Source organism: Carassius gibelio, chromosome A6 (genome assembly GCF_023724105.1).
Source record: "Carassius gibelio isolate Cgi1373 ecotype wild population from Czech Republic chromosome A6, carGib1.2-hapl.c, whole genome shotgun sequence".
In the NCBI taxonomy this organism is placed as follows: domain Eukaryota; kingdom Metazoa; phylum Chordata; class Actinopteri; order Cypriniformes; family Cyprinidae; genus Carassius; species Carassius gibelio.
The window spans coordinates 13,810,535-13,828,282 of NC_068376.1; the positions used below are offsets into that span (position 1 = coordinate 13,810,535).

The 17,748-nt window shown below is 37.3% G+C and overlaps 1 protein-coding gene across 4 annotated transcripts in view; it reads left to right on the top strand.

Annotated features, from left to right (window-relative positions):
• Positions 1 to 17,748, top strand: part of si:dkey-237i9.1 (SEC14-like protein 1) — a 184,266-nt gene that overhangs the window by 120,310 nt on the left and 46,208 nt on the right. Inside the window, exon 18 of one of the 4 annotated variants that reach the window (XM_052600740.1) lies at positions 12,531 to 16,245. The exons of 2 other annotated variants lie outside the window; for them this stretch is intronic. In XM_052600740.1, the coding sequence (XP_052456700.1) occupies positions 12,531 to 12,543 (13 nt within the window). In that variant the 3' untranslated portion in view covers positions 12,544 to 16,245. Of the gene's footprint in view, positions 1 to 12,530; positions 16,246 to 17,748 lie in introns of those variants that run through there. One more of the 4 variants, XM_052600743.1, reaches the window with a different exon arrangement.

Below are 17,748 nucleotides of genomic sequence, written 5' to 3' on the forward strand. Positions count from 1 at the left end.
CCCCTGGCAATTTTTCATCCCCAATGTCTTGAGATCATGTTGACCGAGTTTGGTGGCAATCGAGTAAAAAACCTATGACAAGTATATCAAATTTCAGAGCATGCGCTTTTTACATAACTCTAAATAGCTGACTTCCTGTTGGGCGGAGCCTATGACATGCAATACGCAAGTTGTTTGGCACGATGAGATCTATATGTGTACTGAGTTTCATATTAATACGTGCAAGTATGTGTGAGCTATACATCAACATTTATGACTGTGTTCCAGGGGGCGCCGTAGAACCCCTGTGCCACGCCCGGGTCCTAACCTCTGCAGGCTCCTAAAGGCCACAGATTCCAAAGTGTGTGCCAATTTTCAAGAGTTTTTGAGTATGTTAAAGACTCCAAAAGCCCCCACAACTTTGACGACAAATATGAATAATAAACCCTAAATAGCCAACTTCCTGTTGGGCGGAGCCTATGATATGCAATACGAAAGTTGTTTGTATTGATGAGTTCTATATGTGTACCGAGTTTCGTGTGTCTACGTACAAGTATGTATGATATATGGCCCTCCATATTCCAGGGGGCGCTGTAGAGCCCCTGTGCCACGCCCGTGTATCAGTCTCTGCCCGGCCCTAATGGCCGCAGGTTCCAATGTGTGTGCCAATTTTCAAGACTTTTTAAGCATGTTAAGGGCCCCAAAAGCCCCCGTAACGTTAGAAAAAATAAATAAATAATAATAATCAAAAATAATCCTAAGGAAAACAATAGGGCTCTCGCCCTCCAGGCTTGAGCCCTAATAAATATAGCTGCATGCAGCGATGGCGGGCTCAAGCCACCAATGCCATCGCCACCCCGGTGGCATCAGGTAAACTGTGCCCAGCGGGCACATGCATTCACAATATCCCTCTGGCAGTGAGGTTTTAAAGGATATGGCAGTTAAAGGGTTAATCCGAATCATCTAGACTTTAAAATCACATTCACAGAACTTTAGTAACACTTTACAATAAGATTTCATTTATAAACATTATGTTAACATGAATAATATTTATATAGCATTCATTCATGTCAGTTAATATTCCAAATTTAAACATTAAAACATTGTTTTATTGTGATTTTTTTCCAAGCACATTTTACCAATTCCAAACCATATCAATCTTAATAACTACCATTATTTTTTATTTAATCATTTATGAGTGCTATACAATAGTCCAGGAAAGCTGGAAGAGAAAAACTCCTTATATTCATGTGTGCAGAATTATTAGGCATGTTTTCTTTTACAGATGAAATGCTCTAAAAAAGAGTTTTAACTCAAACTGTTTTAACTCAAAGTCGAAAATTATGAAATGCCCATGAGAAATATCAAACACAAATGCAATACAGAAATGGATAAATTAAGACTTGACCATTGTACAAAAATGCTGACTGGGTCATGAGCTCAGAAAAGAAGAAGAAAAAAAAACAGGTCAAGAAGAACTGACAAAAATAATTGCAAAATAATTAGGAATCAATGTGAAGATTAATTTTTAGTCAATTCTGCAAGACAGACTTTCAGGAAAGGAGGTGGAATAAAAATTAGCTCCTAAATCTTAATTCCGGATTCAGGAAAATATATTCCTCAAACCATCGGACAAGAGGAGGTGGTGCTGGTCCTTCACGAGTCACTCTAATCCAGAGATGCCCAAACTAGGGCCCGCGGGCCAAAGTTGGCCCGTGGTAACCTTTGTTTTGGCCCACCATACCATCTGAGGAGAGAGAGGGGGTGGGTGATACCTTCGCACAGATCGTCATTTCTAATTTGACATAACATTTTTGTTTGTTTTATCGTTTAACTACAACAGGGTAAACCGAAATTAAATGTTTAAATTGAATGTAAATTAATTAGATTTTTTCCTGTAAATGGCGATTCAAGGTGCAGCACCACGTGCTTTGCGACACTTGACGTCAATTAACGTCAACAAATTAAACGCAATAATGGAGAAATCAAGGCAGTAGCACACAGACAAGAGAAATTTTAAAAAAGATTGGCAAGATGCGTTTTTATTCACTGAAGTAAAATCAAAGGCAGTATGTCTAGTTTGCAAACAGTACAATATACGTCGTCATTATGAAACAAAACATTCTGCAGCTTTCTCAAAGTACAGCGGCGAGGCGTGAAAACAGAAGGCTAACGAGCTTCTTGCTAAACTTCGATCTGAACAGAGCGCGCTGCTTCGTCCTTCATCAGCACAAGAAAGCGCCACACGGGCCAGTTATCAGATTTCCGCTCTAATTGCTAAAAGTGGAAGAGCCTTCGCTACTGGAGAGTTAGTCAAGGAATGTCTTGCAGTGGCTGCAGAAGCAGTTTGTCCTTCTCAGGTACTAATGTTCTCACAAATTAGCCTGTCAAGAAATACTGTTACCCGACGTATAGAGGACATGGCTCAAGACATCAGAGAGCAAATCAAGACAAAGGCAAGTGCGTTCTCTGCCTATTCAATAGCCTGCGACGAGAGCACCGACATATCCGATTTCGCACAGCTGTTGGTATTTTTGCGTGGAGTAAATTAAACTTTTGATGTGACACAAGAGCTGGCTGGCATTGAGACCCTTTCTGGTACTACTAAAGGAGAAGATCTCTTTTTTGCTGTTGAGAGAGTGTTGAAAAAAAAATGAATTAAAGTGGGAGAAGATGGCAGGCATTACAACTGACGGAGCGCCGGCAATGGTAGGGAGGAAATCTGGCCTTGCTACATTTGTGTCTCAGAAAGTCAGTGAATGTGGAGGAAAAGTTGTTAAGTACCACTGCATTTTACATCAAGAACAACTATGTGCTAAATCTGTCGGGCTTGTGGATGTGATGCGTGACGTCGTCAAAATTGTCAACAATATACGCTCCAAGGCGCTTTCTCACCGACAATTCAAGACACTGATGGATGAGATGGATGCGCAATATGGTGATGTGTTGTACCACCAGGAGGTCAGATGGCTCAGCCGTGGAAAAGTTCTCAGGAGATTTTTTGATCTGCGTGATGAGATCAGATTTTTTCAGGAAAGCAAGGATGGTAATATTCAAGTGCCCACTGATAAGAATTGGCTCTCTGACCTGGCTTTCCTTGTGGATGTAACAGAGATGCTCAATATTTTGAATGTTCAGCTCCAGGGAAAGGACCAGATTATCACCCAGCTTTTTGATCACGTCAGAGACTTCAAACAAAAACTACTGCTGCTCAGAAGACATCTCTCAGCAGGTAACAGTAACATTTATAGTTATAATATTAAGGATATTTTGTGCAATTATAATTATATTATTATTAATTATATTTAGATTTATATGTGGAGTTTTTATATTCAGTCATGTCAGCATTAGAATTTTTGTTGTACATCAAGCTGATAAAATTTGCTTAAAATTTGCTAGTTTCTTAAATTATCATGAAATAATAATTTCCTTCTTTTTTTTGTTATTTATTCTATTTTTTCTTCCTCTTTTTTACAAGCCTGTCCCAGTCCCACACTGTTCTTTCTGTTTCTCATCCCACATGCAGGAAATTTAGCCCATTTCCCTGTCTTGGAGAGGTAGGCATGGTGAAAGAGAAGGTCCATGAGTATGATGCTGTTCTCTGCAACCTTATCCAGGAGTTTGACAGTCGCTTTGAGGACTTCAGACACAACACTGCTGACTTTGAGTTGTTTGCTCAACCCTTCACCATCAGTGTGGATGCAGTCTGAGATGATCTTCAGATGGAACTAATTGAGCTTCAGTGTGATTCAGAACTGAAACACAAGTTCACATCCCTTCCCTTGACAGATTTCTACAAATGTGTCCCAGCAAACAGGTACCCAAAGATGTGTAAGCAGGCACAAGTGATGCTGTCTCTGTTTGGCAGTACCTACCTCTGCGAGCAGACTTTCAGTCTAATGAATTTGAACAAAAGTAAACTCAGAAGCAAAATAACTGACTCTCACCTACATAATATCTTGTCTTTGTCTGTAAGTCAGCTACAGCCCAATCTTGAAAAACTTCTGAAAAATAAGGAACAGCTTCATATCTCTCATTAGGTCACTGACATTGCAACCACATGGTTTTATTATTGCTTGTGTATTTGGCATTGAACTGTATTGTACATTGAACACTTGGGAAATGTTGGTTTTATTGTAATAAATTCATTAAAATGCAAAACTTTACAAATAAAACTGCATTAGTTAATCAGATTAAAGTTGTTTTTTATTTATTTTAAATATTATGAAATAAATAAACCCATAGCAACTTTAATATAATACAGTTTGATTTATGATGCAAAATTTACTTTTGGCCCACGGCCCTCAATCAAGTTAGATTTTTGGCCCTTCATAGGAAAAAGTTTGGGCACCCCTGCTCTAATCTGTTTATAAAGCCTATATATAAAGTCTTAATATATAGTATTTCACAATACTTCATGGTATTCTAATTAAATAATTTTTTGGAATCTTAGATCTCTCAGAACCTGACACATTGTAATTCTGAGACTCCAGGAAAGTGGCAGTTCTGTAAAATGTTGGCGCTGGAGACTAAATGCTCCCTGATAGTTTCACACCTAATTCACTTAACACACACACACACACACACACACACACACACACACACATTACCCACAGTGACAGAGGGACAGAGTGACATCAGATGTATGATAGTTTTTTAATTTTCTATCATCCATATAGTGTTGTATAGTCATGAAACTATGCATATTTCCTCAGAATGACTTGTCTTCTATGCGTGTATTTTTTTGAAGTGTTTAGAAGCTGCACTTAAAAAAAATAAAAGACATTTACTGGTTACTTTTTTACTGTTATTTCAAAAAATCACCATGACAAAACCATTCAAGCTATTCAAAATTCATCCGCACCTGTTCTGTAAGCTACATTCTTTAAACAGTGGTAAAAGAGGATGTGGTGCTGATCCTTCAAGAGTCACTCAAAACGTATCTGTCCATAAAGCCTATAAAGAATTATTCTTAATATACGGTTCACAATACTTTAGCTTGTTATTCTAATTAAGTGAGGGTTATTTTATCAGTAAAATACATAAAATTCATATTATTTTTCTTTGAAAGATTTCTATAAATGATTTAAATCATACTTGTTTCTACAATAATTATTTAAAAGTAATCCTATAGCACCATCTGCTGGCCATTATTGGTACTAAGAATTGCAAGCTTGATTTATATGTTATGATAGTTTTAATTTTATGCTGGCTCTTGAAAATGATAAAGCTATGAAACTTACTGTGCTTCCTTCAAATTATGACTTCTACGTATATAAAAAATTATGAAGAGTTGGAATGAAAAATTTTAAAGATATAGTAAAATAACTATTGTAGTTTTTTATGTTACTTTAATAAATCGCTATGGCCACACCATTTAAGGTATCCTAAACCCATTCGAAATTTAACATCTTCAGTATATGGCTTCATGTTAAAACAGTTTGGTGTGAACTACTTGTGTCTTCTTGGAGGAGAATGAATTCATTTACAGGCTGAGTTTATCATAAATCCACAATAACATTTCTGAGTTCTGTATCAATCTGTGTTGTTGTTTGTTTATTTTTATTTTTTTATTTTTCATAGGAAGATAACTGACCCTTTACTCTCCTTTTTAATAAATGTGCTTATAAACCAAGAACAAGCTATTTATAGCTGTATTTATAAACTGCTTACTAATGACTATTAATATTGGGACAAGGCTTTATAAAGCATGAACTGACTATTTACTAATGAGTGCAGTTATTATAAAGTGTTATTAATGCATTTGCTAATCTTGACAAATTAGACATTATTTTACAGTGTTATCAAATCCTTAAATGATTTGTAAGTGTTTTGTAATGATTTTATTGACCTACAAGCATTTGTGAAAGTTCTGCTTGCATTACAGCTTAGTCTTGATCTGTGAGCTGAACAGTTTTACTGTTACATCCATGAGATTATGTAAATTCAAATAAATATCATGTCACAGGATGTCAGAGGTCAGTATCAAATGAGTTTGAAATTATTATCTGCAGCACAAATAAGGTTTTTTAGGATTTTTTAAAAAAACCTAAAACTGTCAGAAAAGGATAAGGCCTAAGATTTCTATGTGAGTGGCTAGATTTATTTGTTTTTATAACTATAATGCATAAACTATGAAATTATACAAAATGTATAAAAAAGTACAACAGTTATTGTTTTCCAATGTTTTTTATTTATTTAATTTATTTTTTGGGATTTACATTTAAAAAAAATTAGCCTACTGCAATCATTCTAAACAGCTTGAATAAAACCTGTTTATATTTATTATAGACCACTGTAACTGTGTATAATCTAACAAACAAGTTTATTATGAAAATAAAAGTGTGTACACCAGATAAACTGGACGATAAAGAAATTGCTAACAATAGTATAATAGAGCATGTTTTAGGTTTTTAGGCGTTTAGATGCAGAAATGGACAAATCAAATGTAAAATCAAATGTAATTGATTTAATTAAATATAGATTAATTCTTGTTAGAGCAAAATAATAAATAAATAAATACGTACACACATTAAAAAAGCTGCCAAGATGAATGAGTTTCCTTTTTTATATGTAGATTAAAATTGAAGACAGAAGCAGCTGGTATATGCGGTCACTTAATATTAAAATCCAGTAGATCCACTTCAGATTTATTTCTCAACAGTTTATGTTCACGTGGCTGTTTTCGTTTATATTAGCCAAGCTATTATGTATTTTGAAATAATCTTGTCCGTGATGTGTTCGTTCTTACGACGAAAGGCAGAATCCTGCAGCTCGAGATATGTTATTCTGCCAGTCGCGCTTTCAAATAGTCTTGCGCACATAAACGGGTCACAAACACCTGTATTTAGCTCGTGTTGTGTTATAATGGATGTATTTTGTGCATTTATTAAAAAGCTCTTAAACAAGAATAAATTCGTTAGTTTTGAACTTGTGACACTGTGCGCGCTGATCGGAGGCAGTGATTTCAGATAGGCAGCCGCGAATATTTCATTTTCACACAAACAGTTCAAAAACATCTTAATTTAGCTCTTGGTGTGTTCTAATTGGTGAATTGTGTGATATCGCTGCAATACTTTATTTTTAATAGCTATAAAACAAGAATAAACTCGTTTTTTCTGAGCTCATCATTCCACACGCTCTTGCTCAGAGCGGTGATTCATCTCTCGTGTTTCTCACGTATCACTGACCACACATCAATTATTAATGAGCCCTGACCTGATAATAATCATATATGTTGGTTTAGCTTGTCAGTGTGAATTAAATCCAAGTATTTATTTGTATTTTAACCGATTTAAAAGTGAAACCAAAAGACAGTCTCCTCCCTTTTTTAGTCCGGTAACTGCACCTGTAGGGGCGCTATTTCTCTCAGACAATGGAAGTCTAAGCACATATACTCAAACAGAGGGACACAGTGAGATGAGATGTCTGACAGTCTTTTAATTTTCTGTTATCCATACAGTGTTGTAAAGTCATGAAACTATGCATATTTCCTCAGAATTACTTTTTTTCTGTATGAAAAAAGGTTTTGAAGTGTTTGGAATTTAAAAATGCAGGAAAATTAATAATTCCATTTTTACTGTCATTTAAAAATATCACCATGACAAAACCATCCAAGCTATCCAAAACCCATTCACAATTTAAGTTCCTCAATGTTTTTTCAACATGTAGACAAAGTTTGGAGTGTATAGTGTTACTCTCCTCTGAGCAGTATGCATTAATTCACAGCTAAATGTAAAAAACAATCCACATTCAAATCAAAATAGCCGACTTCCTGTTGGTCGTAGCTGATGACTGTGAATTAGAAAGTTGTCCGTCTTGATAAGAACCATTTTTGTACTGAGTTTGGTGTCTGTAGCTAAAACTAACCCCCCCACTTTTGACAAAAGGTGGCGCTATAGAGTGCCTCTTCCACGCCCTCTTATGAACTTTTGCCAGTGTCTAGCTGTCACTAATACTGATATGTGTTCTGAGTTTGATGAAATTCTAAGCATGTTATATGCCTCAAAATCACCTGAGAAGTATTCCAGTTTGACATGTTGCCACGGCAACAATATTTTTAGATATCAATATCCCCCCAGCAGATTTATATTGGCTGTGTATTAACATTATTCTGATTAAGTTTGAAGCAAATCGAGTAAAAATAAGATGCTGAATTCAAAGCATTTTGAAAATGACACACTTCCTGCTGCCAGTTGGTGGCGCTATAACTTTGACTCCTAATAGTCACATATATGCGATCGACATCATACAATGAATAATCTGATGAAGTTTGATTAAAATTAGGAAATGTATGTGGATGGTATTAGACACTTCCTGTTTCTCAATTCTCGCCATAAATTCAACGCCTCGCTACGAGCAAACCGTTCGAGATATCAAAAATCCCCTGGCAATTTTTCATCCCCAATGTCTTGAGATCATGTTGACCGAGTTTGGTGGCAATCGAGTAAAAAACCTATGACAAGTATGTCATATTCCAGAGCATGCGCCTGTTGGGCGGAGCCTATGACATGCAATACGCAAGTTGTTCGGCACAATGAGATCTATATGTGTACTGAGTTTCATATTAATACGTGCAAGTATGTGTGAGCTATACATCAACATTTATGACTGTGTTCCAGGGGGCACCGTAGAGCCCCTGTGCCACGCCCGGGTCCCAACCTCTGCAGGCTCCTAAAGGCCACAGATTCCAAAGTGTGTGCAAATTTTCAAGAGTTTTTGAGTATGTTAAGGACTCCAAAAGCCCCCACAACTTTGACGACAAATATGAATAATAAACCCTAAATAGCCAACTTCCTGTTGGGCGGAGCCTATGACATGCAATACGCAAGTTGTTCGGCACAATGAGATCTATGTGTGTACTGAGTTTCATATTAATACGTGCAAGTATGTGTGAGCTATACATCAACATTTATGACTGTGTTCCAGGGGGCGCCTTAGAGCCTCTGTGCCACGCCCGGGTCCCAACCTCTGCAGGCTCCTAAAGGCCACAGATTCCAAAGTGTGTGCAAATTTTCAAGAGTTTTTGAGTATGTTAAGGACTCCAAAAGCCCCCACAACTTTGACGACAAGTATGAATAATACACCCTAAATAGCCAACTTCCTGTTGGGCGGAGCCTATGATATGCAATACGAAAGTTGTTTGTATTGATGAGTTCTATATGTGTACCGAGTTTCGTGTGTCTACGTACAAGTATGTATGATATATGGCCCTTCATATTCCAGGGGGCGCTGTAGAGCCCCTGTGCCACGCCCGTGTATCAGTCTCTGCCCGGTCCTAATGGCCGCAGGTTCCAATGTGTGTGCCAATTTTCAAGACTTTTTAAGCATGTTAAGGGCCCCAAAAGCCCCCGTAACGTTAGAAAAATAAAAATAAAATAATAATAATAATAAAAAATAATCCTAAAGAAAACAATAGGGCTCTCGCCCTCCAGGCTTGAGCCCTAATAATAATAAACGGAGCAATTCCAAGAGGGTCCTCTTACCATCGGTGCTCGGGCCCTAATAATCCTTAGGAGAACAATAGGGCTCTTCGCCCCTTCGGGCTTGAGCCCTAATAATCCTTAGAAAATCAATAGGGCTCTGCGCCCCTTCGGGCTTGAGCCCTAATAATCCTTAGAAAATCAATGGGGCTCTGCGCCCCTTCGGGCTTGAGCCCTAATAATAATAAAAAATAATCCTAAGGAAAACAATAGGGCTCTCGCCCTCCAGGCTTGAGCCCTAATAAAAAATAATCCTAAGGAAAACAATAGGGCTCTCGCCCTCCAGGCTTGAGCCCTAATAATTTGAGTAATAAAAATAAGAATAATAAGAAACATAAAAAAAGATTTAACTTTTTGTTTGCCAATTGCAGAAAATCCTGAGATTGCTAGAAATGCATCTTTTACAATGAATTATGATGCAAATAAGTGCTGATGGCCACTTATAAAGATAGTGATATTCATATAGACGTGGTCACTTTGATAGCTGTGATCATACAATAATAGCGAGCTGATTTGGGCTGATTTGCACTCAAACAGATGGTAATCATGCAGATACATTCAACATAAAACACACTCTCAGATATATAAAAACGGTTGAAAAATAAAACAAAGAAGTTCTGCCTCCATCTGCTGACAGGTGCATCAGAGCGCATCACGAGGTAGCACCAAAATTCAAATAAACTATCTTTCGCCTATCTTTCATTAATTTTTTTTCCGGTGGATTGTCTCATTCTGTTTGTGACACTGTACGCTGCAAAAACATGCCGTTTTTTTACTACCAAGATGCAGTTTCAGACCGTGAGTTATTCCATAACGGACACAAACAGTTCTGTCGCTGAATAACTGAAAGGAATTATGATCCATATTACAACCTTATTGCTTCGTTGGACTAAACGTGCTTCATGAGATGTTGTTCAGTGGACCCTTACCTTTCTAACTAAACCGGGATTTACAGCTGTGGATGTGTTTATGACTCATTATTACGACGGATCTGGTATGTACAGCGTTTCTAATGTTCATGTTTTTTATGTGTACTGCTTACACAAATGTAGCAAATACAGTCTTTACAAGCTTTCTATTGAAAAACAGCGATCTGTCGTTGATGCTTGAGGCTTAGATCTTTATAATGATACATAGTTTGTCAAGATTAAATTTGTCCCATTTCATTTATTCATAAACACTGACACGTGCAAGTTGACAGGCTTTCAGGACGAGGGCGTCGGGGTGCAGGCTAAGAGGTTAAATTGTCTCCACCTCTATTTATCCCACCTCCTTGAAATGTATATAAACTACAATGTATTAAGGACTAGTTAGGCTTTTGATGACTACACTGCCACGCAGAGCGTTCTCAATAAAGAATTCTGCTGAAGATTACCCAAGAGTCTCCTGGTCTTCGCTTCTGAGTTTCCAACAGTTTTTGGTGCCGTGACCTGGGTGGAGCTTCTCACTTGAATCTAGATTGAAACTGCAATCTCAACAAAGATCTGACTTTATTCCAAACTTAATCTTTCTGTACAACCAAGGTTTGGTGAGTGTAACTCTATCCAAAAGAACATTTAAGACCAGTATCTTCTGCGCCGCCAAAGAAGAGTTAACAGACCGCTGTAGAGTTTGGTTAACTAGGTTACCCTCTAAAAATATATTTTAGACATGAAAATACCCTCTGTTTATGGAGGGAAGATTAACATCACTTGCCAATATTTACTTAACTAAATTTCCCCTATAAAATTGTATTTAAAATCTAAAATTGTAACCAAGACTTTGCAAAATGTTGAGAGGCAATGCTAAGCTGATTCCAACAACTAAGAAAGGTGGACTAGCCACTCCTTTATGGACAGACAGTGAGTTCAAATCATTGTTAGGACAGCACATGGACTCAATAGTGACAGAGTCAGTCATATTGGATTTGATGAAGAAAGTTGGAATTGATACAGAAAAAGTATGGTCAATGGAAGAATGTAAAAAGGTACTAGGATCATGTATTCGTAAAAACAATGTGAAAGGCATCATCTGCTGCCACAGAGAATTTGGTTTAGCGCTAGCTACGCAACAGTCTCATTATAACTCAGAACTAGAGAAACAGAACAAAGAGCTCAGAGCTAGATTATCCTCTATGACTAAGAAATTAAACCACAACAAAGTTGCATAAAAAAGTGATGTGGAAGAAGTTAGTTAGACTAATAACATTTATCCTGACTTACAAACTTTCTTTGAAACAGATGTAGGCATCCAGTCAGTAACTGATGTGCCTGTAGATTCAGTAAAGGTATGTGGTGCGAGCAGAAGATCTCAGAGAATTGAGGGAACTGAAAGTGTTTCTTCTTTTAACTTTTCTGTTTTGAGTCTGCTGTTACTTCTGAACTACAACATGCCAGTAAAGATGAATTGAGAGCGGGAGTTCTGAGAGGGTTAAAGAATATTGTTGGACCAAATGTGGATTGGTCAACGGTTACTAGTTGTGTACAGAAGGAGGCTGAAACTGTGAGTGAATACATTGAAATATTTTGTCAGTCATCAGTAACTTACAGTGGAATAGTTGATTGATCCTGAAAAGTGCATTAGATGACAAGGGACCATTAGTCCACATCTGGTCAGATGGCCTTGTAGTAGAGTAAAGAAAAGCCTTGCCATTTTTAGATCTAACTTGGTCTAACAAAACTTGTGGAAGATTTTCATTAGTAAGATTTTAATTAATCAAGTATATAATCAATGTGAATGTAGCCATTTTTGTTGCTAGTTATTATTCCATTATAATCTTATAGGTAATAGAAAGTTGCCTACGTGCTGGAATGTACAAAACTGATGAGAAACATATGGTCAGACATACATACGGGGCCTTTCTTTAGAATAAATCAAGCAGGAGGCCTCTCCTCTCCAGGGAGGTATTAAAACTGGAATCATAAGGAAAAGTTTGACTATGTGGAACCGCCCCATATAGTGTATATAAGGAGATACCAAATAACATTCGGGAGATTCCTTGCAAAGACTCTCGACTTTATTTTCCTTGAAATAAAGTCTTTTCTTCTGAGAGAAAAAACCCTGACTGAGTGTGATTCTTCTGAGAACCAGCAGACGATACTAGAGATTTGGCGACCCAGATGGGACTGGAAAAGAGCAGCAGAGTGGACAATCGCTATTGAGCTGAACGATGATCAACACAACCGGGTGGCCACCATAAAATAAGGTAAGCATTTTTGTTTATAAAATTCATTTGTGTTGGTTGAGGTCAGTTCTGAGTGGTAAGGAAACTTAAAATCTGCTCTTCCAAATTTAGAAAAATAATCGGATATCTAAATTAAAAAAGGGGTTTTACTACAGAAGAAATAACTGCATGCACATATTTGGTTTATTAATAGGAAAGCCTTGGAAGGTAACCTTAATTTAAAACAAAGATGGTGTAGGCAGAAAGACATTGTATGCAATGGTCTGTGTTTATTGGAGACCTAGGAAGGACAGTAATAAACAGAGAAGCAGATTAGTTAAGGAATCGCAAGAAAAGCCCCACGGCTACCGCTTTGAGAAAGAATAAAGTGAAAGGTCACTGTCTCAAAGGTCAGAACAGGTGGGCCCTTAAGGACGCTCTAGGGAAGAGCGGTGTTTTGTTGTGTGGATGTAACTGTGTCCGGACGAATGAATGTGTGAACAATGATGAATGTATGAACAAATAAATTCTGTATTGGGCGGGTAAAAGTTGAGCACCATTCCTGGACAGTCCCTTTAGTGGGGCCTGGCAGAATTGGACTCAACTAGTATCCACTTGAGAGGGATGAAACTATGATGAGCCTTGATAATAAAAGGACAATTAATGACTGATTATCCCTTAGATAAAGGGAAAAAGTATGCACGAATAAGCACTCTGGCTCAATAAAGAGTGTAGAAAGTGTGAATGAGTGTAGGAAAATAGTATCAATAAAGTTTGAATCAAGATCTATAATAGATTTTTGCATTTTGGATGTCTGTGTGAAATAGGAGAAAATTCTCTGAGCCCAGTGCACTGGGAGTGAGAGCAAGGGATGAAGTTTCCACATTAAAGTTGTATTACATGGGTGGACGAAAAAGGAAAGCGAAGTAAAAAAAAAAAAAAAAGAATTATTGTTAGAAATTGTTATCTAAAAAGTGATAATAAAATAGAGCAAATAAAATAGACAGTCAAATAATAATATAAATAAAAAAAGTGTAAATGCATGAGACAAAATAAAAAACTAAATTCAAAGAGGTATGACCCACAGTAAAGAATAAAAAGTAGGGTGAAACTATTGGTAAAAAAATAGTTAAATTAAGTGAAAGGAAAAGAAGAGATTGTAACCAAGTTACTATATAAAACTAAACAGTTGATTTTTGATGGTAATAATATAAATAAAGATATGGCAGCCACACCAGTGGAAATAATTGGATTAAAATATCCACTGTGTAAAGAGCAAATAAACAAAATCTAAAAAAAAATAAATGGCAGAAGAGAACAAAAAATATTATGACAAAATGGCCAAAGAAAGGGACATTTAATGGCAAGCACGTACAGCATTAGAAAAAATGAAACATCATCAGGAAGATAAAACCTGGTTTGAGGAAGGATAGAGATATTGTAGTACAAGTCCAAGCTATGGAAGAAGAAATGGAAGAGAAAATTAGAGAATCAGGGAAAAAGATCCGAGAGGTAAATAAGTTGGAGACAGGAAAGAGTAAGTTGTTCTATGGTAGTGAGGATGAGAATCAGGCAGAGGAGTTATTTGATAACGGTAAATGGGAACAGGCCAGAGAAAAAGGGACACTTAGACCACTGGCCGCACAGCTCCCAATTTTAATCAAGGGTGAGCAGGGACAGTATGTCCCCTGGGCTTCACAGGACTTCGAGGGGCTTGTCACTCGCCTTCTTGATATTCATGAGGGGGCGGGGAAATGGATTAGAATGTTTGAGGAGGAAACAATGGGAAAGCTATTGTCAGTGGGTGATGTTAAAGCTCTGCTGGCTAAAATTATTGTAGGGACAAAGATGGATGAAATTCTTCTTACAACGACTCTAAACAGAACAGTGAACTCTCACATAATGGATGGGATTGTTTTTAATGCATTCCGCCCAGCAGTATGGCAGGCATTGCGTGCGGAGTATTCGATCAGACTGAATCCTAAATCACTGAAGGGAGAAGAGGTGGGGGACACAGAAAATCCAACCACATATGTTCAGAAACAGCTGAAAAGGTGGAAACAAGAAACTGAGGGGGATCCCGAAGGAGACCCATTAATGGCAACATTGTTTAGACAAGCTGTGATTGATGCTATGCCGCCAGTGGTAAAAAGCAAGCTGGAGGATGTGGTCGGTTTAACTTCTAAAACACACAAAGAATTTTGTGACCATGTGTCTCATGCAGTGGAACAAAACAGAAAAAATGAAAAAAAAATCAAAAGTCAAAAGAAAGAGTTACAACGTAAACTAACTCAATACCAGCTTAAAGAACTCACAAAAAAGAAGAAAAATATTCAAGCTTCAGTAACAAATGCAGCAGCAGAACAAATTACTATAATGTCTCCAGTAATTTCTCCACAACCAACTCTTCAGTCAAGCCCACTTACAGCAGTCCCTCCAAATGAACACTTGAACTCTGTGCCCATAATAAATGTTTATACTCAACAGCCAGGACAAATGGGAAGGAGAAAAAAAAACATACAGAAAGGCCAAAGAGGCAGATGCAGAGGCAGGCCTCCAGGTTTGTGCTGGGGTTGTGGACAGCCCGGGCACAGTAAAACTGACTGTCCAACTTGCCCATGGCTACAGCAACCTCATGGTGGAAGGGAGCTGAGCTGGCAACAGCCTAACCAGGGTCCAGTACAGGGCCCAGTAAACCCTTGGGGAGGTCCCAATCTAGGCTATTAGGGGTGCCCAGAGAATCCTAAAGGGGAGAGTCAGCTTCCAGTTTTATCAACAAAAGCTGATCAAGAGCCTATTATGCAGATTAAAATAGAGGGAAAACAAATTCCGGTTATGGTAGATACCAACCCATTCTCACTCCAAAGGCGTCAAATATCGAAGCATGGTCAAGCGCCCCTAGCGTCACTTCTATGACGCCAAATGTGCCTCTCGACGTCGAAATATCGACGCACTACGACCTTCATTGCTTTCAGTGGGAAACTTTTGGCGTCAGAATTTTTATCGCTATGAAATCAGGTTCAAGAAGTCTCATTCAGCACACATCGCGATAATTGCTATCAGTTCCACAGTTTGGTTGAGTAGTCATAAATACGCTCTTTTAATGCCTTTTATTAAATGTACTCTGTCTTCTTTATTAATCAGATTAGCACCATATGTTTAATCGCTGTATTATATCGATCATCCGCAGCTGTCTTTGAGTTTCATTGCGTTTAAATAAATGAACACAGCTGCTAATTTGTGTGATTAAACTATCTGTCACGTGACGTGCCATAGACCTTCGATCCGTTTTATATTAATTTCAGGTTCAATGATGTAAGTTGTATTTGTAGTAAAACCATGGTAATCACGGCACTTACAATAGTAATAAATGAAATGTGAAGTTAAAACACAGTAAACGGGACATTTACCATGTTTTTACCAAAGTAACTGTAGTTTTACTATGGTATATTAATAATCAATACAACAATACAATAATCACCAAACCAGCTATGTTTGTATCACTGTAATATTAGTGTTTTAATGTGCTTTTATATGACAGATATCACAGTAATCATATGTTCTGTACCATGCTTTTAATACCTTTTAATGTAAATCAAAAATAAATAAATAAATAAATAAATAAATAAATAATAAAAAAATTATTTTTTTTCATCTTGCAGTTCATTCATATCAGTTTGTATCTAAATATTTTGCTCACAGATCATTATTAACATTCTGTATATAATTCAATTTTATTTTCTCTCCCCTTTTTTGTTATTTTTATTTTAATTTTTAGCTGAAAAGACGTAAAGGAAGCAGTCAGCCCAGTGGTGTTTCTGGAGAGGTATTCCTTCAGAAATGGAGAAGGCAGAAAGCTGCGGAGGCAGACATTTGCAGCAGTAAGTCTGATAGTTTGTCCCTTTTATCAAACATTCCTGCTGTTATAATTTGTACAGCATTTGTTGTTTCTTAAACTGTTGCACTGTCCTAATACTCACACTTGCCATCTTTGCACTTGACCAATTGATTACTTATTTGACATCTTTCCTGTATTTGGCCTAGTGTTCAAGTGAGCATGATGACCACAAGTGTGTGTGGAACTTTTTATGACCTGATGACTGTGTTTCCCAATCTTGATCCTGGAGAACCCCAGCACTGCACGGTTTTAGTGTCTCTCTTATCTGACAAACACACTTTTGAGGTCTTGGAGTCTTCACTGATGAGCTGATGAGTTGAATCAGGTGTGTTTGATCAGGGGGACATCTCAAATGTGCAGTGTTGGGGTTCTCCAGGACCAGGATTGGGAGCCACTGCCTTATGGGACACATTTATGTGTTTACAGAGATTTTTAATATCTAATTATCAATATCTCACATATTGTACATTGGACATTGGGTAAGTGGACAGGGTCAAAGTCTTAAAAATGAACCCTAAACACAGTCGCAATCTTAATAATTCAGTTTAACACTTGTATGATATTGTCTCATCTGACACTATCAAAAGAATTCATATGACTATAGCTTGCTATTAAAGCTGCAGTAGGTTACTTTTGTAAAAATATACTTTTTACATATTTGTTAAACCTGTCATTTTGTCCTGACAGTAGAATATGAGACGGATAATCTGTGAAAAAAATCAAGCTCCTCTGGCTCCTCCCAGTGGTCCTATTGCCATTTGCAGAAAATCCATCGCTCCCGGTAAGAAACAACCAATCAGAGCTGCAGTCCGTAAATTTGTTTGTGTTCAAAATGTAGAAAAATGTATATAATAAGCGAGTACACCATGATCCCATTTTCCAAACCGTGTTTTTATCTTGTGCTGAATCACTAGGGTGCACCTATAATAAGTGTTTATATTCGGACTATTTTAGATTGCTTCGGGGGTACCGCGGCGGAGTAACCCAGTACCTTTGTGATTCTTCATAGACATAAACAGAGAGAAGTAGTTCCAGCTACAATGTTCTTCCGCAAGACACAAACAGTTCTGTTTATTAACTGCTAGAGTGTCAAAAGTTACCTACCGCAGCTTTAATTACTTTTAATAATAATGGATGCATTTAACATTTAATTATACAGCATCTTTACAGAGGCTGCTTTTATGGTCTAAACAAAACCCAGTGTAATGTATAAGTTGCACGAAATTAATAATATTCCCTTCCTTTCT